Source organism: Ylistrum balloti, unplaced genomic scaffold (assembly GCF_031769215.1).
Source record: "Ylistrum balloti isolate Yb309-2 unplaced genomic scaffold, AGI_CSIRO_Ybal_v1 Utg370870, whole genome shotgun sequence".
In the NCBI taxonomy this organism is placed as follows: domain Eukaryota; kingdom Metazoa; phylum Mollusca; class Bivalvia; order Pectinida; family Pectinidae; genus Ylistrum; species Ylistrum balloti.
In genome coordinates, this window is record NW_026782497.1 from 20,370 (window position 1) to 42,487 (window position 22,118).

General features: G+C 33.8%; 2 protein-coding genes across 2 annotated transcripts; both read left to right on the forward strand.

Annotated features, from left to right (window-relative positions):
• Positions 1-630: 630 nt before the first annotated feature.
• On the forward strand, positions 631-10,002 carry LOC132559170 (glucose dehydrogenase [FAD, quinone]-like). Its single transcript, XM_060223783.1, has 12 exons — positions 631-677; positions 1,817-1,953; positions 2,295-2,512; positions 2,736-2,925; positions 3,125-3,253; positions 4,105-4,226; positions 5,617-5,787; positions 6,471-6,618; positions 7,130-7,281; positions 7,488-7,665; positions 8,589-8,808; positions 9,594-10,002. Exons 1-12 carry the CDS (start codon positions 631-633, stop codon positions 10,000-10,002), a joined length of 2,121 nt encoding a protein of 706 aa, XP_060079766.1.
• Positions 10,003-11,294: 1,292 nt separating this feature from the next.
• Positions 11,295-21,896, forward strand: LOC132559171 (methyltransferase-like protein 27). The gene is made up of 6 exons (XM_060223784.1): positions 11,295-11,413; positions 17,830-17,962; positions 18,258-18,386; positions 19,360-19,498; positions 20,475-20,567; positions 21,703-21,896. The coding sequence occupies exons 1-6, from the start codon at positions 11,295-11,297 to the stop codon at positions 21,894-21,896; spliced, it is 807 nt and encodes a 268-aa protein (XP_060079767.1).
• The last annotated feature ends 222 nt before the right edge of the window (positions 21,897-22,118 follow it).

Sequence of the window (22,118 nt, forward strand, 5' to 3'; positions counted from 1 at the left end):
TGAAGTCGTTAACTGCCGAAACGTGTGACTTTGTTAAGGTACCCACGTGATAGATTAATAACATATATCATCAGTGTACAACGTAGAGTTATTGTCCGTGTTTATATATAATATGCATAACAATAAACAAAAAATAAGAAAATACCAACATGTCAACATGTCAACTCATATTCCATAAACCTAGGGCAACAACAAGAATTTAACAATATGTCGACATAATCATAACCCAAACTCAAATTCAATAAAACTAGGGCAAAATATGAACAAAAGAAAGATTTAAACGGAGACCCATGAAAACAGTACAAGGGAATAAGACAACGTGTTCCGGAAGAGTAAACTTCATGGAAGACACCATCATATCAATCGTGGTCATTACAAGTAATGGCATGCATTTAAATGAGAACAAGGTATACAACAACGGTACCAACACGCAAACTAACGATCATCAAACACGTCCAGCTTTATATCGAACATAGAAATAGAATATATAGAAAGAGGTCACTATGACGATAAAAATATTCTCTACAATTCTCATCAACCTGCATCTTTGAAAACTTATTTGTTTTATTTGTTCGTCCGTAAGTTGGCGATTCTTGCACTAAACCCGTGATAACGGGAGCAGACCCGCGGATGTCGAATCGCTTCAGGCATGAATACGCCATAGGTTGGGGACACAGGTATGTCGCTATCCAGATATAGAAAATTCAGAATAGTGAAAATGAAATCATCACGCTATATCGTGCAGCCAAGCGGAAAGTTGTCCATGCTGGTTTTGTTGTTGGAAAAGATCGAGGTAATCTTCTGATGAAGAAGGGTCTGTTGTGTCCTTGATTTATAGTTCTGTCGGGTATATACGATGGCATGGTTAATAGATACCTTGTTATTTCAAGGAATAACGTCATCAATATATCTGAAAGTAAAAAATAAACGATTAAGCAAGCTCTTCGATAAATTCAGCCTCGTATGAAAAAAAAAAAAAAAAAAAATCAGCCGACTTAGGGGCACAGTCAATTCTCGTAATATAAGTCAATCATATAAAAATCGCATCATTTAACTTAATGTTTTTTTTTTGTTATTCTTAATCATTAACATGTTGAGCATATTGTTTAATGATAATTTTCTTTTCCAATCTCTGTTTATTCATCATAATATACATCTTTGTATGATTAGATAACTCGTCGAAAACTAATTGACATGGTTGTTTAATTTTGGATTGTAACTGTGCTTATTAATATATGGTAACATAAAGATGATTTCGTTTTTGTTTAGAAAAGCATTATTTTCTCCAACATATTCTGAGTTAATAATCACACATACTGGAAACATTTAATAACACTTTATATAACAGAAATGATATATCTCTGTCAAACGAAGCAAAGAAATTTCGACATCTGTGCTGTTTTCTTTCTTATATTAAAAAGTTTAGAAATAAGTTTTTAACCTCTGATGACAGCATCTGACAAATGTTCCGAGCCCTTTGATCCTTCTAGTACTTTTTGCGTAACTACATAGGAAAGCTTTTCTGAAAACATAGATATCCCAACAACACGTTGGGGAGGGATTACGCTGTATGATGCCAGTTTAGCAATACGCATACATGAATGCTGAACAAGAGTAATATACGATTAAATAACTTCAATCTCGCCATACTATGCGTAGAAAATGTCTTTGATCAAATCATGATGACAGCCAAAATATTCTGTAATTATTATACAGGAAACAACAGATCACTAAAATCGGTTATGCTTATATACTGAAACTAGGCCAGTATTTTGAAATACATTTATATTAAATATATCTTTGTTATTTTTATCAGGGCAAGTGAAGCAATAGGCACCAGTCCGAACATGATTTGGATACTAGCAGTGTTACTGAGTCTTGCAGCTGCAGATACACAGAACAACGATGGGAGTTGTAATCAAAAGCCCCACAATCAATATGATTACATTATAGGTAAGATAGCATACCGGCAACGTACATTTCTCACCTTCAGGCAATGTCATGGAACCATCGGACCATGGGAAATGTTACGGTCTTTCAGTGTGATTTCGCTATATTATGATATTTGGATGATTTCTTTACAGCTTCATTTTGTTACAATCGCGGATTGCAGCGAATGATGGGTCTAATGTACATTTTTAACTGAAATATTTTATCATTAACATTATAAGGTCCAGAACGTTTCTTCTTATTTCCTTTGTACTTTCTCAGATTAGCCTACGTGGTCATAGTTTACCATAGTTTCATTAAATTTAAGTTTGAATTAAGACTGTTTAAAATTTATACGTCTACAGTCGGCGCTGGAACTGCCGGATGTGTGTTGGCAAACCGTCTGTCTGAACATCCATTCCACAAGGTGTTGCTGATAGAGGCGGGTGGGTCGGACAGGGAACGCCCGGAGACGACGTTAATAGACACTCCCGCATTAGTGTCGGACCTATGGAACTCCAGTGTCTCATGGCAGTATATGAGTGAACCACAGTCTAGTGCTGGATTCGGACTGGTTGATAATGTTAGTATTAGAATGAGACTGCTGTTAGCGGTCAGTGCCAAAATTTCCTCCGCCTAAATAATGATTTTAACATATTTCAGAAAAGACATTCAAGTAATATCAATGTGAACACGGGGTATTCTATCATTGGCTCTTTCATAAACATTTTCCTCGTGTTATTTTCGCGATTTGCAACACTATGCTATTTAAACAAAACGCTTAATAATTTGTAAATATATTGCAGAGACTGAGTCTACCCCAGGGGAAGGTAGTGGGCGGTACGATGGCTATAAATACAATGGTCTATCAGAGAGGGAGTCCGGAGATTTACAATCAATGGGCGAAAAAAGGTGCCCGTGGGTGGAGTTACAATGAAATTAAGCAGTATTTTGATAGGATGGAGGATGTAAGACTAAATGACCCCTACAGCAAAGGTAGGTTATAAAACAATCTCTACACCTATTGTGTAAAGGCATTTTTCATATAATGGACGATAATCAAACTAAAAGTTTAAAGATGGTATTACTCATTTTACCGTACATTAAGTTTAATTAAAGATAGGTATTTTTGGTTTTTATATCCCAAACGATTGAAAGTTATTTACAAATATTCTAATATCGAAAAATGTTTCAGTAAAACGAGGAAGCTGTGGTCCAGTGAGAGTTTCCCAGAACAAAATATCAATCTTTCGAGACCTGTTTGGAAATGCATCGTTAGCACTTGGATACAAACGGATGTCTTGCAATGAAGGTGTCGATGAAGGTAAAATTTGGCTAAGCTCACAAATATAACATCTCTTACTGCAACATAAGCTACTGTTTTGTAGCAACAGACACAGGACTTATCTACGGAATCGTATTAGTGCAACTTTTAAACTTTTTATTGTAAGTTTTACACACATTAATCTGAAAATTTTACACATTAATCTGTATAATGCACACATTTATAGAAAAGTATGTAAATTGTACTGATAAAAGTGTAAGATTTCCAATATCATTTCTGTTGACTGTTTGTAAGTATGCCAACTAAACAGATGAGGTTCAAATAATGATGAATTTTCATGTTCTTGATGATTATTTTCTAACCAATGTTTTTTCATGGTGCCTACCTCCTAAAATTCTACTGTTTTGTTTGTGAGATTCAAATTTGAAGTCTGATGTATTGCAATCTTTTTCGTGTACGAATAACAAATCTGTTACAACATTAGTTGTTTCCGTACCCTAACGTTTAGTTTTACTACTTTTTCATGTCTTGTTTTATGTGTGTGTGTCCGAAATTTATGATTTTGGTTTTTTTGTTTTGTTTCAAGTTCGTTTTTTTTATTACGCTGCGAACTTTGGATCTATCGTTTTGTCCTGATTGTGTTATGGCCAAATGGACAAATTGACACGTTGTATGACAAATACAGTAAAAACCATCACATACTATATATGAATATTCTTAATTTGATAATTTAAATATAGCTTCTGCGAGAAAAATGTCTCTCGAAGATTAATACATGATGCAACAGGTTGCAAAATGATGGTTTCATATATACGGGTGTATTCGTTAATGTTTTAGAAGAACACTACATTTGTACAAACATTTAATAATTAATTATTTCATATTCTCAGGATATTGTCCTCTACAATTTAACACGAAGTCTGGAGAGAGATGGAACACAGCTAAATCGTATTTAGCTCCAGTGTTGGGCCGTAAAAATCTAGATCTTCTCACCGATACGACAGTAGTAAAGGTAAACTTTATTATTAAAAATGCGGTTTACGTCATTGTTTGACTCTACTGTACCTAACTCTAAATCATTAATAAGGTGCTATTGAGTTGTGTGTATTTTGTACAATAGTGAATATACTCCATAAATCTTCTATTGGTTGTAAATTAAAAAAATGCGTTACCATTCCAAAGACAAGAATCCAGGACACATGGGAACTTATCATTGTCTTCATGTTTGTCTAAAAACATGTTCTAAACATTGAAAAGGCTATAAAAAGAAATGTTGACATGACGTTGTACATACATCTATTGATGCAAGACATTACCTATCAAACATATATATTAGATACATATTGCGACTTGACGTGTTAGTTTGCAAACCTAAGGTAACTTTTGTCCATGTTAGGTCTTGTAGAGATAATTTTCATGTCAAGTTAAGTAAATATATTTATTAGAAGCTATATTAATGTATCGAAGATTTATCTGAAATTTTGTAACGGAAAAGCGACAGAAATATAGGATGACAGAATTATATCTCCAATACATTCGCACGGATTTGAATTTTTTAAATACAAGAGTATTTCAGATATTGTGAACATAAATTTCCAACTAATATTTTTCGTTCATTGAATCAATATCTAAAAGAACGTGTAAACACATTTGTTTAAATGTTTGAATTGGATGTTATCTGATATTGTGATTACAGAAAGGAGTGTTTTATATATACATCTGTGGGGTTTATGTCCTATAACTCAACATGAAAACGAACAAATGTGATTTATTTTGTTATTGATATTTGGAATCTTTTTTGCTATTTATCAGTAAATCATTTTCATTGGCAAGATTTTATTGATGGAGTAAACATGCATCATGCGAATAGTATAAAGTGTGAGACATCAGTTTCAGACCGCTGAAGCTGAAATATATGCTATATTTATATGACCAACCTTAATAGGAACATCGTATTTTATAATGATCTTATTGAGAAATATTCTGTTTCCATGTGTCATATGAAGCTGGACATATTTGATGCTCGTTGGGTTTTCTGTTGGTTCCGTTGTTGCATACCTTGTTCTCATTTAAGAATGTGACATTACTTACTTCGATTAATCAAGGTTTACATTGCTGATGTCGTCGATCAAGCAGAAAGCACTAACTCTTCCGGAACATTTGTACTTTTTTCAGGAATCTCACCGTAAATCTTTCTTTTCTTCATATTGTGCCATACATTTGTGGAATTTGAGTATGTATTATAATTATCTTGACATGTTTATGTGTTCGTTGTCTATTTCTATACGATCTGTGTGCATATCTGTAGTCCTAATGTGTGGATAACTCCATGACCACAGCTTTAATAATATCGCTTTCTTGCAAGCATAAAAAATCTACTACTGTGTTCTTTTGATTGGCAGATATTGCTATATCAGGGCACTGCTGTTGGGGTAGAGTTTAGAACCGAGGAAGGAAAGACAAAACGTGTATTTACAAGGAAAGAGGTGATCATCAGCGCCGGTGTTTACAACACTCCAAAATTACTGATGCTGTCAGGTATTGGGCCACGGGAACATTTAAAACAATTACAGGTAAGTTCTTAGTAAGCAAGAAATGGTATATATATTATTATAACCAATACAATATGGCATCAGTTGCTGTTTGCTGACAAGGACAGTAAAATTAGATCGTCAATTTAAGAACATAATATGGGACATTGGAGCTTATATTGTTTTAACATAAGATAACCATTATTCTAAAATAAAGATAACGTCTGTGGATTGTTTATACTGTTTAACATTGTATTAGGTCACGATTGTCATATTTCAATCAATATTTTAAAACAAGTCTATTACATTGTCTGAACCGATAACTAAAATAACAATGTTACTCAGAATAACTCATTATCTTTGATTTTTCGTGAAGCGTTCGGTTGAAACAAGATAAATTCCCGAGGATGTTTTAAATATCTGTTTAAGCCATTTAAACCTATAACAAGTCTGTATTAATTGACGTTAAATATAATGAAACACTTCTGAGATATTTGAAATATACGTTTTATTACTTTATAATCTTATAGACCGCGTATTCTTCATAACGACACACTCAAATCTTCTACAGGTTGTGTTATAAGAAATTCTGTTCTATTGCATTACCAACCTAAAGAAACTGTTCCAAAATATATCTGAATATTTCTGTATAAATTGACATCATTTGAAAGAAAAGATTATATATGAGAGTAAGATAAATAGTTAAATATCGCTTCTTGCTGTAGATCCCTGTGATGTCCAATGTTCCGGTAGGATTAGACCTGAAGGAACTTCCCGTCGTTCCTTTACGGATTTTTATGGATATTCCGTCATTCAGACCTGAATTATTAGTCGAGCCAAAGCATACCCTAGCCTACATAACCAACAGAACCGGTAAGAATGGCTTTATGTTAAACATCGTTTGTTAAATGTATCTGAAGCTCAATTAAAGTCAGTTTCAACAGATTTCCTTGGCAAATGATTGTTCAACATAATTGGAGAAGATGCGTGACAAATAATGTCATTAGCGTTATATGTACACAAAAAAACATGTACATAACAAATTGCGACAAGGGGAATACATATATTGAGGCAAGGGGGATAACTCCTTTTATGTTTGCTGGATAGTTTATTACTTTTTGTTGCTATTTTGTTTATAATTGTTAATGTACGTTTTCATGAAAACTTCATTGATAAACTTATTTTAAATATTTCAAATAAAGCTGAGCATCAGTGGTAAAGAATGAATATTTCTTGAAACTGGCCATATGTCCAAAAATGGAATCAACAATTCAGTGCTTATATATCTACATTTTTATAAATAGTATTTCCAACTGCTTACATTTGTATTCAGTGTTCAATGGTTATTTAAATATTATCGGAATGATCGTTTGTTGTGATGCAGGTTTGCTTTCTGAACTCTCCAGTATGGAAGGCATGCTATTGGCCAAGACGTCACTTGATACCCCAGATTGGCCCGACATTAACCTCTACTTTATAAGTACCTTGTTTGACCGTCTTCCTGAAGTTTTCCATAACTGGAACATAAAACCAGAGGTTTGCTCTTTATCAATACTTTTTTTTCTGTTTTTGTGACATGATTTATTACATTTAAATGTCCTTCAAAGCTAGCTCACATATCAGATCCGTCCGAAATTTTGTTCAAATTCAGATTTTCATTTTTTTCTTGTAAAATTCGTTGATAATTGGCATAGGTATTTCATAATTTTTCTTTCCTTTTCAAATAAGATTTTCTTTTTCAGTATGTTAACACATGGTTTCGAAAGGGTCTCGCACATGAAGGTGTACAGATTGTACCACAGCTGATACACCCTTACAGTCGGGGCACAGTGACACTAAGAAGTGATGATCCTATGGACCCGCCCCTGATCGACCCAGCTTTCCTTACAGACATTCGGGACGTTAAGGAGTTGATAAAAGGTACTGAGCTATATATATATATATATACCATTGCGCGCTTCCGTCCGAGCCAACAAGGGTGATTTATATAAGTTGGAAAAACTTGCTTCGCAATTGTTGTAAAATAAATAATGTTTATCATTATTATATTGTCATATCTGTTTAATTTGTAAATATATTGTGTAGCGGTTAGATATTTAAAACGGAAAAAATCAACAACACGGTAGTTCCTAACACACCCAGTGATCATCTTCAGGTAATTCTTTAAATCACTTAGTAATTACATTATGAGGTAATATATAGTAACAATAGGGGAGGTAATAAAGTTACATCCTATAAGGTATCACGTCACTAAATAATACAGTTAATGACCTTTTAGTAAGGGTTTAAATAATATTACAAAAACATATCCTCTTTGAAAAGTCTTTTTTGTAAACCGGGTATCTGCTATTCTGTTACAAGGCGATATGGAGAAAGTTCCACCAACTGTCTAGGTTTCTCTCAGTGGAATTTTTATGCGTTTCCGGCGAACGCGTTTGTTGTTAATGTATTCGAACTCTCTCACATAATGCATTTCCTGTTTGACCAACATAATGTTCTTTAGAAGTTGAGCATATTATGTCATAAGTCAAATTCTTGCTTTTGCTATTCAAGTCCTTATTAGGTTTCACTGTTTTCCCATTCTTTAATATCAGACAGTTCCCATCATATATCTAAATGCATGTCCTACGTCTTGTGTTTCCATATTTTGATACTGCAAAAGTGCGTTTTTAAAGTGTCGTAAACCTTTACATTTGTAAGGACATTCTCCACATCCGTTTGCTGTCCTTAACTCTGAAGAAGTTATAAAGTTTCAACTAAATATCACATCTTTTGGAAATGTATTCTGGTTTAATACTAATTACTATGATATCATAATAGCCTAATGAAATGTGTTATTTCAGCTATTCGACTCATAAAAGAACTTATAAGCACCGACTATCTTCACCACGCTGGAGCTTCAATGGATGCACCTTTTCCCGAATGCAATCAATTTACGTACGATACGGATGACTACTGGGAATGCTACATCCGGTTCTTTGCCATCCCTAACTTCCATGGTACAGGGACTGTCAAAATGGGAGCTGTGAAAGACAATTCAGCTGTCCTTGACCCAGACCTCAGGTGACTAGCAATCACTGTTTTCTCTGTAGATAAGGTCCAAGTACCGGTATCATCAACACAACGAATGGTCACAAACAGATCACTTCCATTTTGAAAGCTACTTAATACATTTATGCTTGTCAATCAGTTTCTTATATTGACAAAAAAAAACTAAACAAAATAATAACAATAATAATAACAAATACTGATATAAAATGAAGAGCATTGTTTTGTTCTGGACGCTTCTCATATTGAGATATTTTTCGTAGACTTAGATATACTCGGTGGGTTGACCTCCTTTACATTATCTGTATGAATCATACGCTGGAAGCTAAACAAAACAATTAAACACAATTACAAAAAAACACACAAAAAAAATTTAAAAATATTACCAGCATTAATTAGTGCTTATGGTGTTCCTCTAAGTGTATTTGATATTTTATCACAACCATAAGAACATCTGTTGCATGTCATATTTGAATATATATATATATTGGTAGGTTTTTACCAATTCATTGATTTTTAACGTAATGTAAGTTACATATTAATTACTTATGTTTGTAGAAAATCTGCATCTGTTGCCAAATATTTGAACATATTCTGCGATAACGTTTCATCTCTAACAGTCACAATGTTTCATCTCTAACAGTCACAATACAAACCGTAATTAACCTCCGTGTAAAATATTTCATATATCCTGAATTTCCATGACCGTTTTGACAAATTCAAGCGTGGAAAATTGATGCTATTTCATCAATTTCGAAATTAAATACAATAACGTTTTTTACTTCTTGTTCTTGAAATAGGGTCAAGGGCATTCATGGTCTCAGAGTGGTTGGCTCTGCCGCTATACCTGAACCAACTGAGGACCAAACTGCTGCTGTTATCATGATGGCCGAGAGAGCTTCCAGCCTTATAAAGTTGGCTGCAGGGGTTCCAATGGGAGATATTCCTATGATGCCAAATGGGGGACCCCTTGGCCCAAGACATCCATCTGGGCCACCAAATCAGCAGCAGCGTCCACATAACTCACCAATGAATAACGGACCTTTGGGTATCCAGCCTCAGGGATTACTTTCCAATCCGAGAACACAATTCCCTGGACCTCTGGATTTACAATCGGGACAATCCAGTACACTTGCCAGTTCTTCTAATCCTCCATCATCCATAAGTCACAACTCACTACATGAGCCACTGGGACCTCAAATGCGTTAAGGTTTTATTCATTTTGACCATATTTAATAAGCTGTGAATGCATTGAAACAAAAGACTTAATCATGAAAAGTTTCAACTGAGGATTGAGAGTTTTCGTGAAAGCATAAAATAGCATGTTCTATTTTCATTCAAGATTTCTTGCTTTATTTCGTTTCAACATTTCAAAACAGAAACCGTTTGTCTTGTTGGTATAATTAAAACTTGACCACTAAGATCTATTTGTGTCAGTATGCCAAGGATTCATTGTCAACTCATTGTCTTTTATGCCGAATCAACAGATTCCTGTGGTATATTGTGTCAATTTCTTTACAACTAGGATACAACTAGCTATTATTAGTATCTCTGAAGGGATAGAGATATACACTAAATAAATCATGTGACAAATTCTAAAGTTATGTTTAGCAACATTTTCAGCATCTCTTTGACATGAATGAACACGTTAGGTTTGTTGTAGTAAAATATAATAACATATTAAACAGAGATGAGGTGATAGGTTATTGACCTTTGGTAAGATGTAATTAATGAGAAATAAATGAATTACTAGCTCTCAACTAAATATTCACACAGATAATGTATCCCTTGAGTTAAACTTTCAGTAAATTACAATGTGTGAATTTGTGTACTCGCCAAAGGACAGTTTCACATGAAAACACTAAATAACATCAACTTTGAAAGAATATACTATCATAGAGATTAGAATGACATCGGATTATATTCTTTTTCTTTATTTCCATATTTATTTAATTTTTACGATCGTTATATGGACCTCTGAAATTTGTTAAAGGATTTTTAATACTACGAATCTAACAATATATCCTCATATATATTTATATGTCAAGTTGATTAAGGTATATATTTCATGTAGATTTTCCCCGTAATTATCAATAAATTATTACAGTTGTGTTGTTCGCTTTCTTTCTGTTTTGATTCTATAAATTGACCATTACAGACTGGTTTTATTACTTGCAAGTTCCTAGAAGTGTTTCAGTATTTGGTGTCCTGCATAACTGTTCTATGTGTAAGGTACACTACAGAGAAACAAGAAAGAACAAAAACTGTATATGGTATTGTGTATACTTAGCATAACACATGTTAAAATTTCGTCATTCGAGAAAAAAAACACACACACGCACGCACGCACGCACGTACACCAACACACATACATATCCGGTTCGCCTACATTAACAATGTACCGTGACTGTACAAATGTATGCGTTCTTTGAATGGTCAAACTAGTGTCAGTTTCTCAGTTTCACCAAGACGCATGATCGCCAATATATTTGCAATCAATAATGGCTTTTACAAATGTGCCACAACTTTCCAAACTTGATGAAAGACGGACTCTCGCAATGCTCATGGGAGGTAGTTCTCAACAGCAGGTCGCTACTCACTTCGGAGTTCACAAATCGACGTAAGTCAGTTAGTTTTACGTCACAGCGACACGGGAAGAGTTGATTACAGACCGTCGCGATGTCATGATCCTTTCGTTAGTCTTGATCACAGGAGATTAACGACAGAAAAAAATTCACGAGGTATCATAGAGGGCACAGTCTTCAACTATTAAAAAGAAGGAGCAGACTGTGAACGGGTAGTTAACCACTGGAATTCACTTCCTAATGCCGTTGTAACGTCACCAACAATCCAAACTTTCGAATCCCGATTGGATAAACATTGGGGGCGAACTGAATGTATTTTAACCACGAACTGGACAATAACACACTGATCCATATACGGGATGCTAATTCTTTTTAATTCTGATCTGGATATATAGGCTTAATAAGCCTGCGTCCAGTATATATTATTATTATTATTATTATTATTATTATAGGAAACGAAAACCTCAAATCCACCTAAACATTGTGAGAAATAGACCGCGAGACGCCCACCCCTACGCCGCCAATACGTCCGTTCGATACTGACAACTTAACGTCGAGCACGTCGTATGCGATGGTTGACTGCACACGTGTCCAGACGTTTACCTGAAAGACGTTAAAGGTCACGGATGAATCTCGATTACCATTATTTCTATCAAATGACAGTCAACATGTGTACTGGTGTCGAAGTGAGCGTCTTTCAGACGGTTGTGTTTTGGAGCACGACAAATTTTGCAGTGAATCTGTTACGGTTTGAGGAGGAATTCACCTGATTTGTCCCCGATGAAACACATGTGGGATGAATTTGACAGGAAAATCGAGCAAATAATTTCCGCTAATTGCCCAACACAGATACCGTGGAATGGAAAAACATTTCTCGGCGGACAGTCGATGTCCTTCTGAACTCCATGTCAAGCATAACTAAAGACGCTATAGCTGTTTGGGGACAGCAAGCACGATGTTATTTTTTATGTTCTATGTTCATCGTCTCGTCTTTTTATATATCTTGCGGTGATGTTGACACTTATCCCGGTCCGTTTTCATTTAGTTTCTAACCCCTCATCAATCTCCTTTGACAACTCTTTATCATTTTACACATAAACACAATTGCTCGTCCACTTGAGCGTACATAGTCTGCGTTGCGTCCGAAACTATCAAGATATTACCAAGATGTCAACGCAATCATAATCAAACGAAAATTTTATAATGAATAGATGGAATATTTACGGAGACTCCTGAAAGTACAAGGAGAATAAGATCACGTATTCCGGAAAAATGTGTCATAATACTTTGTTTTATTTTTTTGTATTATGTATAATTGATATTATTTTATATTGTTATAAAATAATCCCAATGTGTCAAAACAGCAAGAAAGTTCGATAATGTTAAAAACGAAATTTCATTAGTATCTAACCAACAAGAAATTTTTAAGTTTGAATTTATTCTTTATCAAAGTAGTACAAATATCTTTTTTTCCACAATGAATTGAATTGAGGACTCAATTGCTTAAATGTTTGTAAATTTGACCTGAATTGCACGTTCATTTACTGCTATAATTAATTTATAGATTTATTTTATTCTATTTGATTTAATTTTATTTTACTTCTCGTTATTTTTTGCTTGATTTATTTTCTATTCACTAGAGTCTTTTGTGCAAATTTCTTTGCATAATGACACAGAAAACAATACTCATTTCGATATTTTAAAAGGAAACTTCTCCATATGATTCCTTTTTTCAAAGATTGATTCGTTTCTTTTTTCAAGGATGCGTCAGTCAACTAATTATATACAGGGTGCTCGTATCGACTAAATTTCGTACAATCAATATTTTGTTCTCATTTCCATTCGTTTTAAAAGCCCATCTTACATGTTCAGGCTCCGATCTCTATCCTTGTAGATATTTCATTGTACATTGTATATAACAGGTATTTTACATTTTATTTACGATAGAAATTGTTCCGTACTTACTTGTTGCTGTTACAAACATTTTCCCTATTTTTTTTTCACAACTTGCTATGAAAAATTTCATATTATCAAATTTCCTTTGATGACTAATTTACGTTACGTTATAAACAACAGCAGCGAACATTTCTTGAACATATAACAATTGATGTCGTGAACATTATCTCTCTAATATGTCTGTACAAGGTGTTGACTTAATTAAATTTACATGTTACATGTTCGCTATCTTTTAAGATATTTTTATATCTTTTGTAAAAAAACATGATTGATATGATCGTGTTTGTAGTCACGACAACAACTGTTACCTACCAATGACGTAATTCTTTGTAACATAAAAAATGATGTGGCTGCCGAATAGGGACTGTGGTTTCTTGTTGCTTTTCTGGAAAGATACAACGCTGTTTAATGATACGGAAGAATATCCACAGCTTCCATTGTTATTTTGTCATCACAATAATTTTTATGGTCTCTTTGTAAGGACAATCAAACAACATCCTAAGTAGTAATTGTCTTCAGATAAGGACTAAATCAACAAAATCATATAGAAGCTTTCGTTGTATACTGTATACATGGTATACAGTAAAACTTCGATGTGTCGAAGTTCAAGGGACCGTCGAGAAAACTTCGAAACATCGGGACTTCGACTCATGAATGGTGACCATATATACCACAAAAATATTTATAATACCCTGGTAATATATAAATACCTTTTTCAGTATATATATATATATATATTTACAAGCGTCGCGTTCGCGTGAGTGATTCCACTCATCTTTATTGACTGATAAACATTTTTTATGACCAACGTAACTGACGCATTATAATAATATGTATGAAAAAGCATATAAAATAATACATTTATCATGACTTATAGTCGGTTGGCGCAGTGGTAACACTCTTTCACCAAAGCATCAGGGGTTCGATTTCCGGCAGTGACGTGTAAAGGTATTGGGTTACCTAACCGACCAGTTGTGTTTTCCACGGGAACTCCGATTTCCTCCTAAAACTAGACTTTCGGCTTGCTTCTGTCCGGGTCAAAAAGAGTGATAAATGTAAGTTAGCATAACTTCTTTTTCTTTTCAATTATTGTACAATAGAAAACAGCACATGTTTATATTGGAATATTGTATGAGAAAACGGTAATCTACGAAGTATGTCTTTAGGAATCAGTTTAGCTTGATGTTATGTGGTTAATATCCGATAGAAGAAAAGTCATAGTATATGTTTATTATATAAAACAAAAGGCTGGAAAATTTAGGAGAGATACATATGCACATATCTGTTTCTATGTCATAATACACCAGCGTACTCCAAATTACCTTTTATCTTAAACCTTGAAGATAATACATGGACACAAATTTATTGGGGTCATTCAACCACTAGTATAATTTACATTTGGCCTTCACATTGACATACCTTCGTTAAGATGTTTTGGATTTGTTTTCAGCAATCGTTTAGATACTGACGACACATCGTTTGTTTGTCCTTACGTAAAGAATTTTATAGTGTTCTTAACTGATAATCATATCAAAACAGACATATCAATTATAGTCATTCTGGCTAACATTACAGCGTGTAATTGTTAAGGCAAACAATAACAGGGTTTAGTACACACAATAAATCTATGAATAAATCTTGATATTTTATATGAAACATATTAATTTACATTTTGAATGTAGATATGCACGAAACTTACATAATAACGAGAACATATTATAAAAGTTATCTCCTTTTCTGTGTAAATGAGCGTTAATGATTTATGTATGCCTTAATGTGTCAATATGTTGGTCGCAACATATGTCTTATTGATGCAATAACATCATATACTCTTTCATTTTCCTACATCACGATATTGGAACAAAATCATCTGGAAACTGAAAGGATAGACATTGACAAATAGAACATCATAAACATGTATTTCACAGTTTCACTATGCAAAGACATGACAGACAACGACAAATTCAATATGTTCAATCTATTTCAATTGTTAAATTAGCATACACATTTTTGATGTCTAAAACACATCTTGATTGATAACATATTTTAAGCAAACCAGATCCCAGACACAATTCCTCGTAATGAGTATAGCATATCTAATGCAAGATATGCCCTGGATTTCTGCATATGCATGTATTGTTAGGGGCTACACGGACTTACTACATGGAAACAGGGAAGGCATGATATTTCTGTCATACTTATTGATATACTTAGTGAATCTGCTTAATCTGTCGACGTAGTCGAATATTCTAGGATACGGCAAACAAATCGGCAAATTATTTGCAGACATCATTTAATGGCAAAGAGAAATAGTTTTGAACAGAGTCAATGAATTTTCGGAACTTATTGATCAGGATTGTAATGTTAATAGAAAACAACGTTCTGTTAACACGACCAAGACCGTAGAGACCACCCACATCATCAAATGCACCAACTGGGGAAGAAATAGATGTCACTGGTATTGGTATATAGGAAACAGACCCACACGGATCATACTATCCCTAACACCAGAAGTGTAGTCATCGAAACGTCACATTTAAATCTTCTACTGGTTGATATATTTTGCCAACAATAACGAAAATGAATATAAATGTCTTTTCACTTAATAGCCACAGCACTTGCTCGAAAAAAAAAACCAATCTCTATGAATAGTAAAAATATACGACTATCATGTCCGTGAAATTTCTTTGTTTGACGTTTCTATATTGCGATTTCCTTATACTACCTGATATAATTGTTGTCAGTTTCATTAAACTGTTTACTTGTTGAAGTACAATAGAAATATATTTCCTGATTGATGTAGGTGTATAATGTGTAGACAGAGGCACTTCTGTTTATTTATACAACAGTTTAGATGGAGGATGGGAATTGTAAATATTTGGCTTGTGATTCTCTGTCTGGTAATAACCTTGCAGATATTCACAACATCTGGTATCTAAACATTTATTATTCGCTGCTCGAATTTGAAAATGAGATATACGAGATTTTGTAACGAGGTCAGTGAAGTGGAAAAATAATCAAGACAGTGACCCGCATATCAAAAATGTGAAATTTAAATACAAGGCACCATTAAACGAATAATGCCCATTCGGAAATTCAAGTTTGCATTGCAACATAGAAAAGCTGTATAAGGTGCGACAATGTGTCAATTTATTATTTTCCAGTATATACTGAATAACTACATTCCTGTTTGGTTATTTTCATTTGGTGACGAAACATTGTTTTATTGTAAATGACAGCTTATAGTTTAGGTCACCTCATTTCAATCATTTCAACTTGTTTGTGATATTACAGAAGAGTTACATTGAGCGCCAACAATATGTTTAAAATTGGCATAACATGTATTTACCAGTATATATAAATTTGGAGCCGTCATGATGAGAAAATCGATCGAATAAAGTTGTACACATAGGTTTAATATTTCTTTATGCAAATACTTATATAAAAAAGATTTACTAACTGATGTATAGCCATGTTATAAGAACAGTACAACCTGGCTTAATGTAACTGCTGTGCATAATAAGTGTATATGCCTCTGGTCTCCTGTTTCTGTATTCTCTGTTCTGTGGATATTTTTAAAACATCAGGTAATGTTTTAGATATAACTTTGTTTAACTAAAATATTTATCTAAATACCATTCATTTTGTCGAGCGGTAATTTTACATTTACTAGTTTCTGTTCATTGATCGAAAAAATCTTCGCACTGTTTAACGTTTTTGTCAACATCTTGTTCAGTATTTTGAACTTAAACGTCTTGAAGATTCTGCATAAATATAATCTTATTGGTGTGGCTTTTATAGTTAAACTATAACGTTCAGTGTATATGACTTATACACGTAAATAACATGGATTTGTTGTCTTATAAAAAAAAAAATTATCAACTTATAACAAGACAACTTTGTTGGCATTAACGTAATGTACCCGCACACAGTACACTTCAGAAGATCAAATTCTAATTTATCTTCCAGACCACCTGTCAACAATCGTCGGGATATTTTTGTCCTTGTAGCATTTACATGAATTCGCAACATGTGCATTTCATTCACTTTGCCATCTGAATGTTGTATAAAAGGGTAACACACGTGTAACAGATTTTAGCTCCCATCTAAAATTCGTTCACAGAAGAAAAAGGTGCAAATGAAACGGAGGCAAAAATTTTCGTGGTATACAGTATGTCATCGAGTAGGTCAATGAGACACGAATTAATGACAATACCACCTTGTTAACAAATATCTACTATGTTATTGCATAAGGAGATCATTTTAAAGTTTCTCAAAAAAAAAAAAAAAAAAAAAAAACTAGACTAGGAAGTGCACAACTTTCATAATTTTCAAATATGTGCCTCCAAAGTCAACTTTGGCTATGGCTTTCCTTGTCATTTCATGATTTATTTTTCATATTTACGATGTTTTATCATGTTGTAACTGACCTGCAATAAGGTGAAATTAAGTAAGCACAAGCGAATTAAGTGATTTTTATGTTTATATTTACCAGTATATCCACCAGTTTCGTTCAAAGATATTTTGAATTCTCCAGTATGGACTGTCCTTTTCCATGGATTGTCTCAAAACAGTCACCAAACCAACTGACGGATGTATACGATGGATGGAGCGAATCATATGATAAGGTTTAAACATCTAGCATAATAGTTAACATGTTGAACATCCATGATGATCAGGTACACGTGTACCTAAGGTATGATATTTTTGTACCTTTTTCGGTGAAATGATGAGAAGGGTTTATGGGAACGTAGCTTTTAACGCTAAGCTGTTGTTTATCGCTTGTTATTGTTGTTGTATAGATGTATGTAATCCACATTTCGTTTACCGCAAAAGACTTCTATACGTCGCTTTAAATAACCCTTGTGCTCTTGCTATTCTCAAAGGAGAAATATATTGTTTTCTTTATATTCTAATTAACAGGATGTCAATGGCATACATTACGTTGCACCTCTCATACTGGCTAAGACCTTGGCGGCATTTTACCCAGTGGGAGGAAGGACAGTTAAAGTTTTAGACATCGCAACTGGAACTGGAATTGTGGGCTTTGAGGTAAGTATACACTGATAGACGCAATGTCATGAACTGAACGCAATCGGTTATGAATAACATCCCGAATTCTTTGATATTAGCGAAATACCTTAATTAGGTCTTAGGCTTTCACCTTAGTACAGGAAAATGTATTTCCTATCTCTAATTTATTTTATGGTAAAGAATGTTTACCCTGTGATATCGGCTGACTTACATATGTACATTTTACTATATCAGAGCGGAATCTGTTAGTACAAATTTTCATCTCTTTATTTTTCTTTATTTGTTGTATTATTTGGTATTCATGCTATTAACCGCAAATGAAAAAATATCGACAAGGCAACATAAGATTAATTCAAAAACGAAATCCCTGAGACAAGTACAGGAGGTTTGGAAGGATTAGGGTAACGGGAGATGATATCATTTAAGTTTTATCATACATGATGCTTCTTCAATAGCAATTGAATCGATATGCTAGGATATCTAATCGTCATGTGATACGCTTCAATTAATTTTAACATATCAGATGCTTCAAAATAATATCATTGTATGCTAATTGACTTGTATGGGGTTGCAGTATAGCATTGTATAGAATTCTAGATTTTTCAATACTCCTTAATTTTTACAATATATTCAGCTTAACCATGATATTTAAGGGTATGTAAAACTGAAATCGGATTATAATATTTCTTTTATTCATTAAGGTGTTTTTGGAGCAGTTGTTCAGCACATTTTCTAACCTGAAATACCATGTCTATTTCCTTATTCGAAGATCAAAGACGCGGAAAACAGCTTTATATAAATTCCGATTATTTTTTGTTAGAAATCAGACAAGCTACACACATAAATCACATTTAGGTTCAATAGTTTCCCATAAATACTCCAGTTATTTCTTTTCGACAAAATTGATGTCAGATCACAACCATTGTTTTCATTAATTAAACATAACCGTCACTCATTTTCGGAATTTATTATCATATATATATCATTTCAGTTACAAAAACTTGGATTCAGTATCTTAGATGGACTAGATCCGTCCCAGCGTATGCTGGATGCAGCACGCGGTTCAAACGTGTATAGAAATCTGATTTGTAAATATTTCACGGCTGAACCGACACCTGGCCTTGAGAAAGGTATTCATACTTTCTATCAAAGTTGTGCTGGTGATACGAATTTGTCTATTATAAACTTGTGTCTGTTTATTCATTAGGTTTGACATACAGGTGATTAACTATATCCGAGAGATTGTTTGGATGTCAAAATTCAAATCTGAAGAAAGGATCCTTCACAGCAAGCGAGTTCAGCTTCACAAGCATTTCTTACAGGTTTCCTTCACATCCTCTTCACTCCATTGATAAAAAATCAAGGGCTACTTTAAAATAGTGTTATTTCTTTTGTGTGTGTTGTTGTTGTCATTATCAACCAACGAATTACAAATGATAGACCAATTCGTACATAGATATACCAATCTACATGAATTATTTCTTAGTTTGACTACTCATTGTTCAATGAATATTTACGCAATTTTCATAGAATGATTGATTACAATCAGAAAAAATGTGCGCTATGAGTGTGGTCGCACAACGTTACACGATGTGCGCTCGATGACTGCACTATGTCTGCACAATGTGCGCATGATGTCACCACGATAGGAAAATTGGACGAAATAAGCTGTCGCACATTTGTGCGCAGTTTATCCGGTTCTATCGCACAAATGTACGATTCCATCGTGACTGATATAAATTTAGAAATGATTTGTAAATAATTCTGATTTAGGACTTATTTATTTTCTAAATATAGAAGAATACAACAAAGTACAGTTCCTAATTAAGCTATATATATAGGTTGGGCACTGGTAGATAAATCATATACACACTGAATATTTAGATATATTCGTAATTTTAAGTGTTTTGTTCACAAAGAACCACACGTGAACAGCCTTAGTGTACGGACACACATTATATATACAATATATATGTCCAACCCATCCAAACTTATAAAAGAATATCCCTCAGTTTGTTTCACTGATCCATAATTATCCAATCGTGTTCATTTCCTTTTGAAAGGTTCACATATATTTGTGTTTGTTTTTTTACTCATGATTTCCAGACAGTTATGACGTCATCGTTTCTGCCGGTTCATTATTTCCTGGACATCTTCCACCTGACTGTTTCATTGAAGCCGCACGTATTGTCAAGCCAGGTATGGTTTAGCTGAATTATATTGTCGGGTATAGTCTAGTCAAAACACATTGTCAAACCGCCTATGGTTTAGTTATGGCAATAGTCAAAAATAATATCAAATCAAGTATGGTTTATCAAAAATATATATTGCCAAGCCAGATACTATCTATTCAAAGATATATTGTGAAGACGGATATAGTCTACTCAAAATGATATTGTCACGTCGAAAATGGTGTAGTCAAAAACATTTTCAAGCAAGGTTTTGTCCAATGAAAAAGAATGTCAATCAGGGCACTGTAAAACAAACAAATGTCAAGTCGGGACTGGTCTGGCCAAAAACGTCTGGAAAAACCGGAGATGTTCTTGTCAAATACAAATATTCCATCCGGGTAGGACCTCACGAAAAAGCAAAACAAAACAAAACAAATTGTCAAATCGGGGAAGTCTTGTCAAACATATGTCAAACATTTGTCAAACCGAATATGATCAGATCAAAACATACTGTCTAGAAATAGGATATTGCCAATTCAAAAACTCAGTCAAAACCATAATGGAAATCCGGGTCTATATCAAGTCATATTGTCAGACTTGGTGGGTGTAGTCAAAAACATTTTGTCAAGCCGAGGATGGTCTAAGAAAAACATATTGACAACCAAGTAGAATATAAAGGAATGTTTTAGCCATCTAAACTATATACAGTCGATAGCAAAATAAACATACAAAACGATGTGTTCGAAAACAATAGTCTAGAAAAAAATTTGACTTTAACTGTCTCTCATGAACGTCATCAAACATCAACATATTACTTGATATAAAAGTTAAACGTCTAATGAGATTTGTTCGGTATAAAGATGTCCATCGCTTGGTCGCTTACGGCCGAAAACACAAATGGATGCCTGCAAGGTATACGACAAAGTTTTATCAGGAAATTTTCATGGTACCTTTTTATAGCCATGCGAATATATGTATATATGAAGTCCTCCAGGTTTTGATATTTCGATTGAATAATTTGTTGATCATCTTAAATGATTGATATCGAAAAAGAGACGATCTATTCGGTTTATAGTATACCCATGCTAAACAGCTTTAGTAAATTTATCATTTCTGAAAGATTTCTACTGTGGAGAGAAAATGACTAGAACCTCTTATTGCAGGTGGGCTTATTTGTGTCATTACCCGAACAGAAGGCAAGGGAAGCTTCTTTAGTGATCCGAAATACTTGGATAAATTCAAAGCCACCATCAAGCTATTAAAAGAAGAGGAGAAGCTCGAGGAAATCAAATGGGAGAAAACAAATTATTATAAGTCTACTTCGGGAGTTTTAATACTATATAGAGTGTTGCAATAAAGTGAAAAGGTATATACTGTGAGGGCATATTAAGTTTTTACAATAAAGTGACGATACCAAATATCGATACTGTACCCAAATTGGTCAAGCACTGCGAATTAAATATACAGGCATTCACCCTGATTCTGTAAAAATAACAACATCTTATTGTTTATTCAACACTGATTTATTGTAAAAAGCATCTAAGATTCTCTGCAAGACCATTTCGAAATGGGCAAAAAT

Excerpts from the sequence above, each read along its gene's own strand:
- LOC132559171 (XM_060223784.1), top strand. The coding sequence starts at position 11,295 with ATGGCTTTTACAAATGTGCCACAACTTTCCAAACTTGATGAAAGACGG. Across the intron at positions 19,499-20,474 it reads GACACCTGGCCTTGAGAAAG|ACAGTTATGACGTCATCGTT; the intron begins GTATTCATACTT and ends CATGATTTCCAG. Across the intron at positions 20,568-21,702 it reads CGCACGTATTGTCAAGCCAG|GTGGGCTTATTTGTGTCATT; the intron begins GTATGGTTTAGC and ends CTCTTATTGCAG.
- LOC132559170 (XM_060223783.1), top strand. The coding sequence starts at position 631 with ATGTCGAATCGCTTCAGGCATGAATACGCCATAGGTTGGGGACACAG. Across the intron at positions 5,788-6,470 it reads AACATTTAAAACAATTACAG|ATCCCTGTGATGTCCAATGT; the intron begins GTAAGTTCTTAG and ends TTCTTGCTGTAG. Across the intron at positions 6,619-7,129 it reads CTACATAACCAACAGAACCG|GTTTGCTTTCTGAACTCTCC; the intron begins GTAAGAATGGCT and ends GTTGTGATGCAG.